The sequence below is a fragment of the Bidens hawaiensis genome, unplaced genomic scaffold (assembly GCF_021521415.1).
Source record: "Bidens hawaiensis isolate Kalapana, Puna unplaced genomic scaffold, B.hawaiensis_p1.1 tig00010168_1, whole genome shotgun sequence".
Classification (NCBI taxonomy): Eukaryota; Viridiplantae; Streptophyta; class Magnoliopsida; order Asterales; family Asteraceae; genus Bidens; species Bidens hawaiensis.
The window spans coordinates 141,838-156,581 of NW_027491771.1; the positions used below are offsets into that span (position 1 = coordinate 141,838).

The window sequence follows — 14,744 nt, forward strand, 5'->3', positions numbered from 1 at the left end:
TTGTTTGTTACATCAGTGACAATATGACAATAAAATCTTTTCACGTTAGATCACGTCATCTAACGTCAAGAGCGTTAATCCCTTGGACCGATCGAGGCGTCACCCAGACCCTCGATAAGCGAGCTTAGCTAGCAACGCTTTTATAAAGTAGACGTCTCAATACTGTCTTAAAATTATACTCCAAAAATTACAAAAATAGTTTAAAAAGTCCTTAAAAAAAGTCACCTTTCGACAACCCAAAGATGTCAAAATTCATGGTAATGAGTCCACCATTTTGCTTTCAAACACCACCACATAAACTATGTCTATAATAATAATAATAATAAACCTCAACAAAAACAAGAAATTATACAACGTCGCTAAAACTCACCGTAACACGTTTCAAGACCGAGCACCTTGTCAAAACAAGCTTTCGCACGCACCCACATCGGCTGCTTGCGACTCCAAAATGTCCTCCCCGACGACCTTTTTAGCACCCCCAAAAACCGCCTTCTGATAATAATCATCCTCCATTTTCTTCAAAACATCATGCACAATCTTGAAATCCAAACCACCAGAAACCACCAAATACCCCATAATCTCACCGAAGTTGTTTGGCGCTTTTGGTAAATCGATTGCAATATCATCCAGCAACGAGCCGTATGAGATGCACCCGGTTATCAAATTGGTTCGAGTCAAAACCTTTTTGGTCAGAAGGTGGTCCAGAAGCTTAGCTAGCGGCTCGACACACGGTGGGCTTTTCTCCAAAGCCAGTGAAACCGCTTCCTTCACAAACTCGGAATGGTATTCCGGTGCTTTCAGTTCCTCCAAACATTGCAAAGCCTCGTCTAGTATACGAACACTGAAATACTCCTCGAGTAAAGAAACCGTTTTCCGTTTGAGTTCAGCGGGATTTTTCGCCTTCACAGGAGACGGTGTTGGAACAGGGTTAGGAGCCGCCACAGGCACCGCCTGAGAGGCGGGGATAGAAGCGGCCCCACCGGGTCCACCAACCAAGGCACTTGGCTTACCGCTAACAAACCCGCCGCTACCTTGAGGAAGCAGCCTCTGGCTCGGTGACGGTGTCTTGTTTGGCACCTGGGATTGAACGCCCCGAGGCATCGAGCGAGACCTCTGGACCTCCCAATTATCGTTATCCAATCCCGGTGCACCCGGCATCATGCGGGCCCCAGGCATCCCGGGCATCATGCCACCTGTACCTGGTCGGTTGAAACTCGGGCTTACACTCCCTTGTGTTCTGCTGTTTCTTATGCTAGCAGTGGACCCCACACGCAGCCCCATGTTCTTTTCAGCTTCATTATGAATCTCCGTGATTGTCTTCGCTTTCACCTTTTAGCAAAAAAATAAAGATAGTAAAATCATCATCATCATCATCGTACTCAGTATATCCCACCAATAGCAAAGCTATGGTAGGGTCTGAGGAGGGTAAGATGTAGACAGCCTTACCTCTACCCTATAAGGATAGAGAGGCTGCTTTCGGTGAGACCCCCGGCTCGATAGTAGTTTTGCATCAAGCGTTGGACATAAGGCACATAGCACTCAATCATCGGGACACCGGCTGATCGGTGCATGTACCCTTGTCTTTCGGCTATCAACGCCACTACATGATGCCTGATTAACCGTCCGTCACTTTTAACGTTATTTTCACGAGATTAGTAAAATAACGTCAAAATTAGTGCAATTTCACTTTTGCCCACCCGAGGGTTCACACATATATACATCATATGTGCGCACCACAAGCAGGGCTAAAAATAGTAAAATATAAGAAATTAAAAAAAAGATAAAAAATTAAAATTAACTAAAAGAAAAATAGAAAATAATAAACTACCTCTTGCATCCTTGGAATCCATTTCTTCGATCTGAGATCAATAACATCGCGCACCATAAACCTCATGCGTGTTGCCAGCTGTTGATTTGTTGATAATTCCTTAAGCCGGCTAAAATAAAAATCATTAATCCGCCTCGATTTCGGACTCTCGTCGAGTTGCTTTCCAATCGTGTTAAAAAACTGGCAAATCGCCTCGACATTTTCCTCCTCAGGACAAACCTTGTTGTCAGGTCCCAAAAGTTCCTATATAAATTATCATAACTCAAGTAACAAAAGTTTACATTGTTGTTATTATTATTATTATCCAAACAATCATGAATCAAACCTGAACAATGTGATGAACGATTTTCTCGGGGACCATTTTCTGCTTCAAAAGCTCACCGATTAACCGAATGTTTCCAAGAGTACGAAGTTTAGTTAATCTTTCTTTATCTCTACGTTCGGATTCTTGTTCGGGTGTGGTCATCTGCCTTATTTCTGCCCGTAAGTTGTCGGCACCTTCAAACGCCTCTTGACAGTTATTTAATAACACACCCTTAAAAGTAATCTCCTTCCCATCGGGTTCATCAGATGGGAATGGAGGAAGCTTTGTGTTGAGATCAGAGCACAGTTGAGCATACATCGGGCAAAACGTCGGCTCAACAACAGCTTTGTCAAATATTAACGAGATGACACCCTAATTTCATAACAAATAAACATATTATTAATAAACTTTTATTTAAAATAACATTTTGATGAATAAAAATGGATGATTTATAACCTTAAGAATATCAGCTGTGTTGATCCCTGAGTCAATGAGTTGACCCTTGAGAAGGTCAAACTTTTCTGGAGTCAACTTGTTCAAGATACTGAAAATAAAAAAATAAAAACACTCGTTATTTATTACAATATTCCAATAATCTTAAGTATGTAACTATTTTAGCAAATTACTAATTTACCCTTTTACTGTCTTCAAGACACGGTCTTTTTCAGAAAGAGCACCTCTTTGAACAGACCATGGCACCTCGGCTTTGACCAGCGCAGGAACAGGGCCACCCGTCTGTCCAAAATATTTAAAAAAAATTATTTACATTATAATCAAAAGTTCGATAAAATAATAAAGTAGCCCCTTTTGGCATTGTCAAATATATATAAATTATTAAAAAAAACTGACCCCTTGGTTAGAGAAGCCTTGTGGTCTACCAAATTGTGAATTCGGGTCTTGTCGGCCCGCATCCCAAGACCGCTCATCCGCTGATGGTGGAGCTCTTCCACGCCAGTCCCGATTGTCAGGCTCAGAGTAGCGTGTCTGGGACTGATTTGGCAACTGCAATTAATAATATCATTGTATATGAGTATAAACTATGAGATGTGGTAAAGATAAAGTAAAGAATACTTACACTTCCTTCAGATCTGGTCCAGTTTTGCGACTCACCGAAAAACTCAGTTTCAACTTCTTGTTTGACTTTAAGTATCACCTCAGGGATGTCTACAACCTACAAAAAAATTACTTTTTAATCTTTGGATAAAATAACTAACAAGCCAACATAAAAACTCTTGGGCGAATCAAGGTTAGCACAATCAGGTGAAATACGAAAGCGCAAACGCGTACATAAAACTATCACCTCCCTAAGTTGCAGCAGTTGGTCTCTGGTGTAGCGAACATGCTCGCCAAGCTCAAAGCGAGAATCATTGCTCTGAAAAAAGATTAAAATTTTGCTAAAATTATTCACGCGGACAAGTAAGAAAAACTAAAGATAAATCTTTGCATGTACAACAAACATAATGTTCAAAAAGCAACCAATATCATAGAACTACAAATGCTAAACATGTGTGTTCATTGTTCTTTCACCAACTTGCTATGTTACACTATACACGACTAACAACAATATGTACAGAATTACGCTTACATAACTTGAAGAACGTGTTTATTATTTAAAAGCTAAAATAAAACTTCTGAAATAGCTAAACCACACATACTATCAAATTAAAAAATGTACGATGAGTCGATGAGCTAATCTGACTTTATGATACTTTTGAATAAATACAATACTACCAAGCATCTAATCTAAAAATAACATCAATCATACGAATCAAGTGAAAAAAAAACATTACTTTGGTGGATTACACGGAACCTAACTCTACCGAAAACTTGCACGCCACATCTAATAGCATCCATAATTCCATATTCACCTCTAGGAGTGCAAACAAGCCGAGCTGCTCACGAGCTACTCAAGATTGGCTAGTTAAAAAGCTCGGTCGACCCGAGCTTCATCGAGCCCGAGCCCGAGCCTAAAGGTAAGCCCGTTTAATAAATGAGCCCAAGCTTCATTTATCGAGCTCGAGCTAGCTCGCGAGCCTAAACAAGCCTTTCATTTATATAATTTTTAAAAAAATATATTACATAAGTATTAATTAATATATATATATATATAATGTTGTGAAAAAATAAATAAAAACTAAATACTATATATTATTTTAAAAATAAAATTATAATAGAAAAAATATATAAAAATAATAATTATAATTATATAAAAAGAAATTGAGAAATTGTAAATGAGCCGAGCCCAAGCCGAGCTCGAGCTTGAAAATCTACTCACGAACCGAGCTCAAGCTTTGAAAATAAAGCTCAAAACGAGCTGAGCTCTGTGCTAGTTTGCACATCATCAAATCTCCTCCATAATTCCCATCCAACATTATCTTTTTCAAAAACCTCAAATCCTATAATATTATTGTTTTGCAACTGAATAAAGCTCACTAATTCTAAAGTAACAGCAAATACAGAAAATACATCTTCAATCTTGTGCATCAGAATCATAATAACAATTATAATAGCATACAGAAACTTAAACATCATCACATAACTTAACAACCCAAATAAATACAAAAAAATTAGCAACAGCTAAATTACTCACAATCATCAAAAACCAACACAAACCCAGATCCAAGATTAGGGTTTACACCCACCACCCACCTTAAACACGGCGGCGGCGCCGCCGCCGGAGTTCGGCCGGAGCACCGGAATATCCGAAGACCCAAAAGCTAAGGAATCAAAACGTGGGCCAGTAGTAGTTCTTCCTCGATTACCACCACCAGGTCTTAAGCTCAACACTGTCTGATCAGCCTGCATACCTTAATTGATTAAACTTTGAATTGAATTGAATTGAATTGAATCGAATGAAACGAAACCCTAATCGGCGATTGAACAAGAATCAGAGAAAGATAGGGTTTTGATTCTCTCTCTAGTAGGGTTAGAGAGAGAAACTTATACTGCGGGTTGTGGGTTTTGTGTTTTGTTTTATAGGTGGAAGTTTGGGGTGGGTTTTGGAGTTTGGTGGTTCTTCAGGGGGGGTATTTGTACTTTTGTGTTTGATGGTCTAAACTAGAAATCGGTTTATAATTCAAAACCAGTTTGGGTTTTTTTAAATTGGTTTGGTTTGATCAACAAAAATCAAAACCAGTTTATGGTTAGTTTTGGTTTGGGTTAAAACTAGTTTTTTATCGGGTTACGATTGGTTTCAGTTCGGGTCTTATCCGGTTTTTGCCCGGTTTGGGTTCGGTTAGCCGGGTTTGAAGTGGTTTTGGTGAAGAATATTGCCTAACTTACGGTTTCAATTGGTTTCTCATAATCAATTTCAAATCAGTTTGGTTTTGGTTTGATTTTCGTGCCAGTTCAATTAGCTGGTTTTTTGTTTCCAAACTCTAGTTTTAAGTGTGCTTGGGGTTTTATTTAAGTGGAGTATGGGATAGTCCTTTGAGTTTGGAAAAGTGTTAGTTTTGACCCTAACTTTTTATGTGCTGGTTGTTTTTTATATTTGGGTTTTTTTTTGTTTTTGTTTTTGTTTTTGTTTTTTTGGGTGAAAGAGATAGGCTGTGCATGTATTACATAATACATGCTTTTATTATTTGCTTTAATATGTTTTTTTTATTGTTTTAATGTGTTTGAATAAATGATTCATATATTTAAGCAATGTATTTTCATATAATAATATTATTATCCTAAAGAATAAATATTATTATATGAGACGTGATTTGGAACACAAAATTGTTATTGTTATTCATGTATAAAAAACAACATACTCAAGTTAAAAAGAATAAAATACATGTTTTTTTTGTAATTTAATATAAAAAGTTATTAACATAGACAATTTATAAATCTTGAGAACATATTGGTTTAAAAGTCAATAATGTGTTTAAAAATTTTGTATGGTATGTTATTAAAGTTGTAATTGTTTAAACTCTTAAAAATTTATGTAAGATTATATTATTGTTCTTCTCGTATATATTATAAGATTATACTACGACTTGCAGAATATGATACAACTGAAATATTCATAAAACCAATAGTACAATCGTGTTTTATTCTTTTATCTTTTCTAACGGCAATAACGTTTTATTTATATTATACGCCCGTCTATAACGATGTTAGAATAAAGTAATCCTTAATAGTTATGCAATTTGTGACATTAAATTGAGTATCCATTTTATTGTCATGTCTTAAATTTCATTAATGGTGACTTAAAGTCACTTGAAACCCAAACTTTACATTGACATAACATCATGAAACATATATTGGTGGCATACTTGCACTAATATGAGATAAATGAGTCATAAAACCATGATGTGCGCGAATGAATATGCTAAACTTTTTTGTTTCTCTCATCATATCACTTTAATGTCATGTGTAATGAGGTGTTATAGAAGCATTATATGAGTGGATAAAGCCCTACACATCCCCTGAGGCATTATGAAGCGTTATAAGGGCATGAACTTTTTACAATAAAACTTATATGTGTCTTGATATGATAATAATTGAATGAACATTATGGGTCATTAACCATTACGCATGGCCTGACGATACAACTTTTCATAGCGTTACACATGTTTAAGAAGTGAGACAATTTGAGTAAATACTCCAACTTGGTGGTATTCTATACATGGAAACCATATAAGAGTTTTTCAAGAACCACAACGTTATTCATTGTTAATGATTGCCTTGCATTAGTTGTGATTTACTATTTATGGAAGCGGATATATCACAAGTTAAAATTTGTTACTAGACATATTACACTTCTTGATAGTCATCAAATAATCATTGTAGCCTTGTAGGTGTGGGACTAGTAAAAATTTGTTGTTCTACTGGCTGCATTATATCTTTGACGGATGTTATTCATGTTCAAGTATTCTTATATGATGTAAATACTAGAGTAAGTTAGTTGAGGCGTGTAGATTATAAATTCAAATGCACGCTCATGATTATGGTCAATGAATGCCATACCCAATAGTCAGTCATATGACTGTCGTTAGCAACACACGTAGCCGTCAAAAGATTTGCCTAGATAGTTATACACGAAACCTTTGGGCTTTAGGCTTTGAAAGACTGGGGCCTCTTTTACCTATAAGAAAACAGATAATATTATTTGTAGCCAAAAGGAAATTAGCATGAGAAAAGAGAATGGGACAATTTGCGACTAAACTCAAGAAGAGATTAATAGCGATAAATCAAAGCGATTGTTCCGACTTATGAGAACCTAATCGATGATTCCCTTTCTTAATATCAAATCAATGAACCAATACTCACATCACCAAAAGATTTGGTAATTTGATTTTTCTACATCGGCATTGCTTTTATGGACAAGTTGCTCATATCACCAAAAACTTAATGACATTGTCAAACATCAATTTTAAATTAAGAATATCATATGTATATTGATAATCTTTTGGTTTATAAGGAACACCCTATATCTATTTACTGTATTTTTTTGTGAGTGAAAAATTGGAAAAAAAATAGTAATTTAATAAATTAATATTAAAGAAGTTTTGTTTAATTGAGTAAAGATACATATTATGAATCGTATGTGAATAATATCTGAAATGCAAAGTGACTAAAGTAAAATGTGTTTTTAGCTGAATTACTTTTAGACCGAATTTATATCAAAAATGTCATTGTAAACAAGAGCCATTATTTTGGGTGACTCAAAATGTTTGTTATGTGGTCTTAATGATGAAACTTTACAACATCTATTCGTAAATTGTAAGGTTGCCAAATGGGTATGGTCGATTATAAATGACTTGGTTAAATTACCAAATCTTGTTTATTTCGATTCGGTGAAAGATATCCTCGATTTTCCAAGAATGCATGAAAACAATGAGGAATGTCTATCTATTTAATATATATCGGTGATCACGTGTTGGATGATTTGGAAATTGAGAAATGATTTTAGTTTTAATGATGTTCCCCTTTCGGTGTTGAAGGTGGTAAATGACATAAAATTAACATCATTTATGGGTGCAGAGCAAAAGTAAACACCCAAGATTTGAATGAGAGAAATTGTGCAAGTTTAGAGCATGTTTGGGATTGAGTTTGAAAAATGTTTATTGGCTTATTGGTGTTTTCAAAAAGTCAATAAATGTCCCATAGGTTTGATCCCTTAGAATTAGACTCATTTTCTCATTGAGCGAAGGGTACGAAATAAATCAGATTGATTAAAAGCACTATGTGAAATATTCGGTTTTGGGATTGAGTTTGAAAAATGCTTATTGGCTTATTGGTTTTTTCAAAAAGCCATTTTGAAAAGCCAGGATTTGGGGCTTTTGGAAAAATGCTTTTCAACCTTTTGAAAAATCAAAAATAAGAAAGTTTTTTGTAATTGCCAAAAACATTTTAATTTTTTAGCCTTTTATAAATACCAATAAGCCAATATGCATTTTTCAAACTCAATCCCAAACATGCTCGTTTTGTGAATTTTCCATTATAGTTTGGTTTATGTTTCCGCCTTGTAATTCTTGCGTCTTGTAAGTTGCCCCTTTCTAATACCTTTAACCTTTCAAAAAAAGAAGCAAAATTACATGTATTAGAATGAGGATTTTAATGTAATCGCTTTCACAGCTAAGCCTAATTTAAACAAGTAAACTAAAGACCATGCTTCGTGTGAGGAACATGGGCACAACTTAGTTAGGGCCAGTGGTGGCCCCATCCCCCTTCATTTGTTTTTGTATATTATTCTTTTTCGGTCGAAAATTTTTACACAGTGTAAATTTACACGTTTTGATTGAAATTGTGAGCCTTGCCCCCTCTCATTTATGAACTTTTGTATACATATTGACTCAGCCCCCTCAGCTTATATACCCGAGCTTTGCCACTGGTAAGGAAAAATGTTACTCCCAATGGCACTGAGAGTTCAAGTCTCAACGTCTCATAATCGACACATGTTTAGCTTTAAGAGTAGAATTAAAAAAGGAGTGTACTAACTAGGGGTGCAAACGAGTTGAGTTGAGCCCGAGCTCGATTAGGATTTAGCTTGGCCCGTTTAACTTACAAAGAGCTCGGCTCGTTTAGAGCTCTATTTTCAAAACACGAGCTCAGCTCGTAAATAGATTTTGAAGCTCGAGTTCGGCTCGTTTACTATTTATCAGTTACTTTTTATATAATTAATAATTATTTTTATATATTTTTTCTATTATAATTTTATGTACAAAATAGGATATATTATATGGTTAATTTTATTTATTTGTCATAACATTATATCAAGTAATAATTATTAAATATAAATTTTAAAAAATTATATAAATGACAGGTTCGTTGTTCGTTTAGGTTCGCGAGCCAGCCTGAGCTCTACAAGTGAAGCTCATGCCCGAGCTCGTTTATTAAACAAGCTTACTTTTAGGCTCGAGTTCGGGCTCGATTAAACTCGACTCGATCGAGCCTTTTATCGAGCTGATCTCGAGTAGCTCGCAAGCAGCTTGGCTCGTTTACACCCCTAGCAATAACCATAGAAATAAAAACAAAAAAATTAAACGAGTCAAACAAAGGGGGTGTTTGGGATTTCTTATTTTTGCCTTCTTATGACTTATGAAAAAGTCATAAGTTACAACCTTGACTTTTCCTCTCACGTATTAAGCAAACCCAAACACTTTTTTAACTTTTTAATAAGTTATAAGTCTACGAAAGCAAAAATAAGGAATCCCAAACACCCTCAAAGAAGTCAAAATTAGGCGTTGTTCGTTTTTTTAGAGGTAAAATGTTTGCACTCTGCGAACCACATTTGCAAACATCTGTTGAAAAAGAGGCGAACCAAACCTCTGCAGTATGCAAGAAGAAGATTGTTTGTTTTTTAACGTCTGTAGATGGTGATAGTCGTAGTGGTGGGTGGTGGCGGCAGACGGTGGGTGGTGGATGGTGGTTGTAGAAGGTGGTGGTGGTGGTGGTGGAGGATGGTGGTGGACAGAGGTGGTGGCGGACGATGGGTGGTGGTGGATGATGGTGGTGGCGGATGGTGGTGGTGGACGGTGGTGGCAAACAGTGGTGGTGGACGATGGTGGCGGCGAACGGTGGGTGGCGGTGGTGGACGGTGGGTGGATGGTGGTTGGTGGCGAACGTGGGTGGTGGTGGTGGGCAGTGGGTGTGGTGTTTTAACCATAAAAAGAGATTGTGCAGACGTTTTTTTTAATAAAACATTTTAAAAAAACAAATAGTCTGCAGATCACAATGTCTGTGCGTAGTCTGAACGTGGCGCAAAGACACCCAAACCTTTCACCTTAGCCTACTTAGAAACCGAGCCAACTCAACTCAACTCAACTCAACTCAACCTGTCCACAAACAAAAACATCACAAAATCATTAAACCCCTCATTATCCCCTCCATATCCCAAACCATGTTCCTCTACTCTTCCAATTTCCATTTCACAAAAAACCCAAACCCCAAGATCCAATTCTCACCCAAAACTCACTTCTTCAATCACACCCACAAAAAACCCTTAATTCAATGCTCCAAAACAAGGTCCAAAAGAACAGGTAAGTCCAGGTACCCATCAGAGAAACGAAAGCTTAAATCAATCCAACAAACACACACCCAGTTTGACAAATTCAAAGGCTTTTGGAGGCTTTTTAAGCTCTCTGTGTCTGTTGATAAAGACCCGGGTAAAGATTGTCTTGATGTTAATCATGCTTTGCTTGAACAAGTTGCTAAAGTTCTTGAATTCCCGGTAATTGGTTTGTTTCATAGAATTTACATTTAAGTGTATAACCAAATGTTAGTTATTATAAGTTTATAACATGTTTTGTTAGTTAAAAAAATATGGGCTTTTTTTTTTTTAAATGAAAAGATGTTGTTAATGACATGATGTTTTAGGATAAAAAGCTCGAAAAAAACCTGAGCTCGTTTAGTTATTGAGCCTGGGCTCTAGCCTTGTATGGGAAGATTGTGTAGGCTTGTCGAGCGTAAACGAGCCTAGTATATATTTTTAAGTTTTAACTGTTTTGGACTTCTATATATTATTTTTACGATGCACAACTGAGCTCGAGCCGAGCTTAGGCTCGTTCAGGTTTTTATCAAAATATATAAAAACAATTAAAATATGTATAAATCAATTAATAAATAATAAATGAGCCTAAGGTGAGCTTGAGTAAACGACTCATGAGCGGAGCACAAGCTCTCATAAGTCAAAACGAGCCGTGCTCGAGCCACATAAATTACCTAGGTTACACCCCTAGTTATGCATTGAACTTGATTTATAAATTGCGTAGGTTATAAATTCTGCACTATGTGTATGTTAAAAATATTAACTTTAATATATTAATATGTGCAAAAAAATAACATTTTTAAATAGTGGAGCTGGCTTGAGCTCAAAATTTAGCTCGTGAAGATAAATAATTGGCTTGTCTCGGCTCGCATAAAACCTTGATCTATTTTATGTTTTTGTGCAGGTTGCTTCAATGTTACCTCCAGAAGCATTTACTGTTCTAAGGAAATCATTTGATGCAAGAAAGGTCTTCACTTCATTTCAAAACATAATCTTGAAACATGACATGATGTTAAAAAGTTTTCAACTTTCAGAGTCAAAAAGGAGCCTAAATTTGTGTACACAGTGGAGTTGGATGTCGAAAAGATTCTGAATTTAGAACCAAGAACTTTGGACTTCATATCACGTTTAGAGCCCAAAATTGGATTAATAGAGCACACACCTCGTGAACGAGTTGTTGGAGATTTAGTCAACGTAATACACAGTAACAAGAAAGTCAACCATGTTAATAAAAGGCCAAAAATTGCAGTTGTGGGTAGCGGTCCAGCTGGCTTGTTTGCAGCTCTTGTTCTTGCGGAATTTGGTGTTGATGTTACTTTAATAGAAAGGGGGCAGCCCGTGGAGACACGTGGGCGTGATATTGGTGCTTTGGTGGTTAGAAAAATACTCCAATCAGAAAGCAACTTTTGTTTTGGCGAGGTTACAGTTACCGCATTATATTCTTGTTGCATATTATTGTAAAATGAAAAAAATGTTATCTTTGTTATTTATGAAAGACTTATGGTTAACAGGGTGGTGCAGGTACTTGGAGTGATGGGAAGTTGGTTACTAGAATCGGGAGGAACAGCGGAAGTGTTTTGTCGGTTAGTTTATTTTCAAATGATTATTATGATTTTATATCTTTTCATCCTTTACCTGGATTAATTGTATTGTGAAAACTTAGGTTATGAAAACGTTAGTTCGGTTTGGAGCTCCCGAAAGCATCTTGATTGATGGAAAACCACATTTAGGAACCGATAGATTAATCCCACTTCTGCGCAACTTTCGACAGCATTTACAGGATTTAGGGGTGAGTTATATATTTACATGTCCAAATTTTGTTTAAAAGTGATTAACAAAATTGTTAATCTTTTTGGGTGTGTTTTTTAAGGTTAATATTAGATTTGGAACGAGGGTGGATGACTTGATTGTAGAAAACGGTCATGTTGTTGGTGTCAGTGTATCTGATTCAAGTGGAAGATTGCAGTTTAGTAGTGAGAAACTGGGATTTGATGCGGTTGTGCTTGCAGTTGGGCATTCTGCACGCGATGTATATCAAATGCTTCTTTCGCATAATATGGAGTTAATTCCAAAAGATTTTGCCGTAAGTTCGGTTAAAGTCTGTCACATTTTCCATGTATTATCCGTACCTTTTTTCTAATCTTTTGTTTCTGATGAACAGGTTGGCTTACGAGTCGAGCATCCGCAAGAATTGATAAACATTATTCAGTACTCTAAATTGGCCAACGAGGTTCGAAGCGGGAGAGGGAAAATACCGGTTGCAGATTACAAGGTTGTTGAGTATGTTCAACAAGACGATAATAATGATAATGTACCGTTTGCTTCACAAAGGAGTTGCTATTCTTTCTGCATGTGTCCTGGTGGACAGGTAATTTATTATTTTATTTTCTCAATGCTCTACTTTTTAGAAACATGATTTAAAGCATTTATTTGTGTTTCCGTTGCATTTTTTACAGGTCGTTGTGACGAGCATAAATCCATCAGAATTATGTATAAATGGCATGTCGTTTTCTCGAAGAGCATCGAAATGGGCTAATGCTGCACTTGCTGTCACGGTTTCATTAAAGGATTTCAACGCTCTTAATTTTCATGGACCTCTTGCAGGTGTCGAGTTTCAGGTACTTTCTTACAAAAATCAGTTTCTGTCACTCGTTATTTTGTTTCTTACCTTTTCATTCCCAAAATGTATATTTTTTGTGGTTTGTGACTGTTGACTTTTTTAAGAGAGAATTCGAACAAACAGCCGCTACCATGGGAGGTGGAAATTTTGTTGTGCCCGTGCAAACTGTCAAAGATTTCATGAACAATAAATTATCCGGTAAATTCTTGATTCACTTCACATTCTTAACTACTAAATGTTGCAATATCGGCCCGTTTACTTATTAACGGGTCAACTGGGTCGAAGCCCAAAGTGCATTATTAATGCGTAGAACCTTCTAAATCATTTTATTTGTAAAATCAGGACTATTGTTTTGTAATCATATTTGACGTACTAATTATAATAATAATCAAAAACCAAAATTACCATTTTGACCCGTTGTTGCTCAACGAGTCAACGCAACCATTTTTACCCGTTAATCACTGATCAATGATTGTACTCACGGCTCGTTTTTATGTTAGCAGCTACTATACCGTCATCAAGTTATCGATTAGGAGTGAAGGCAGCAAATCTTCATGAGTTATTTCCCGTTCATATAACTGAAGCGTTGCAGCAGTCAATCTCAACGTTTGACCAAGAGGTTTTTTTCTGTTTGACCTCACTTATTTAACTGTAAAAAACATTCTTTTTTTCACTAATTTGCATTTCTTGTCTTCAGTTACCGGGATTTATCTCCAATGACGCCCTTCTGCATGGAGTCGAGGTAACTTCTGTTAATTTATCTTTTCCTTTAAACTAAACGGGACCCACAAAACCGACTTTTTCAGATTTAAACTAATTGTGATTTTTTCTCCAGACAAGAACTAGTTCTCCAGTCCAGATTCCTAGAAATCCCGACACTTATGAGAGCACATCGTTAGGAGGTTTGTATCCGGTAGGTGAAGGCGCAGGCTATGCAGGGGGGATCGTAAGTGCAGCCGTTGATGGCATGTATGCTGGTTTTGCTTTGGCAAAAAGTCTTAATCTTTACGAGGATGACATCGAATCCATTTTCGGAAGGACTCAGAATTCTGGATTTGTGAAATACTAGATGTAGAATATCATTTTTATGATACAAAATTTTGATTCTTAGAAACATATTCTCTTATGTAATATACTAATATGAGGTAGTTGTGATATAATAATTATAAAAATACTGAATTAATATTCCTCACCATAGTACTTCTCATGATGTAATTACCCTAACACAATAATAAGCTAGATGTGATTACGCACGCATCGGATGCCTTGATAAATCACATCCATGGTCCCTTAAACTCTGGCGAGGGTAACATTCGTGGTCCATATAAGGTTGTAATTAAGGAGCAAACATAACGACATGCACCCAAAGGACCACGAATGCTACCTACATCAAAGGTTTTTTTTGGAGACATGAATGTAATTTATCAAATTAAAACGTGAAATACTGAAATCAGTGCAAACTACATGGGGCATTTGCGCAATTCAATAAGTTATTTTTTCAATTGACTATGTGTCA

The 14,744-nt window shown here is 36.3% G+C and overlaps 2 protein-coding genes across 2 annotated transcripts; one reads left to right on the forward strand and one right to left on the reverse strand.

Moving 5' to 3' along the window:
* Positions 1-250: 250 nt before the first annotated feature.
* LOC143534482 (eukaryotic translation initiation factor-like) lies at positions 251-5,000 on the reverse strand. The gene is made up of 9 exons (XM_077028957.1): positions 4,782-5,000; positions 3,433-3,504; positions 3,208-3,303; positions 2,982-3,134; positions 2,767-2,867; positions 2,589-2,676; positions 2,154-2,504; positions 1,829-2,071; positions 251-1,329 (listed from the first exon to the last, which is right to left on the reverse strand). Exons 1-9 carry the CDS (start codon positions 4,935-4,937, stop codon positions 400-402), a joined length of 2,190 nt encoding a protein of 729 aa, XP_076885072.1. The 5' UTR covers positions 4,938-5,000; the 3' UTR covers positions 251-399.
* A 5,461-nt stretch (positions 5,001-10,461) lies between these two features.
* On the forward strand, positions 10,462-14,297 carry LOC143534441 (uncharacterized). The gene is made up of 12 exons (XM_077028931.1): positions 10,462-10,791; positions 11,513-11,575; positions 11,629-12,027; positions 12,120-12,191; positions 12,272-12,397; positions 12,479-12,691; positions 12,770-12,976; positions 13,065-13,226; positions 13,333-13,426; positions 13,732-13,847; positions 13,926-13,970; positions 14,064-14,297. Exons 1-12 carry the CDS (start codon positions 10,462-10,464, stop codon positions 14,295-14,297), a joined length of 2,061 nt encoding a protein of 686 aa, XP_076885046.1.
* Positions 14,298-14,744: the final 447 nt, after the last annotated feature.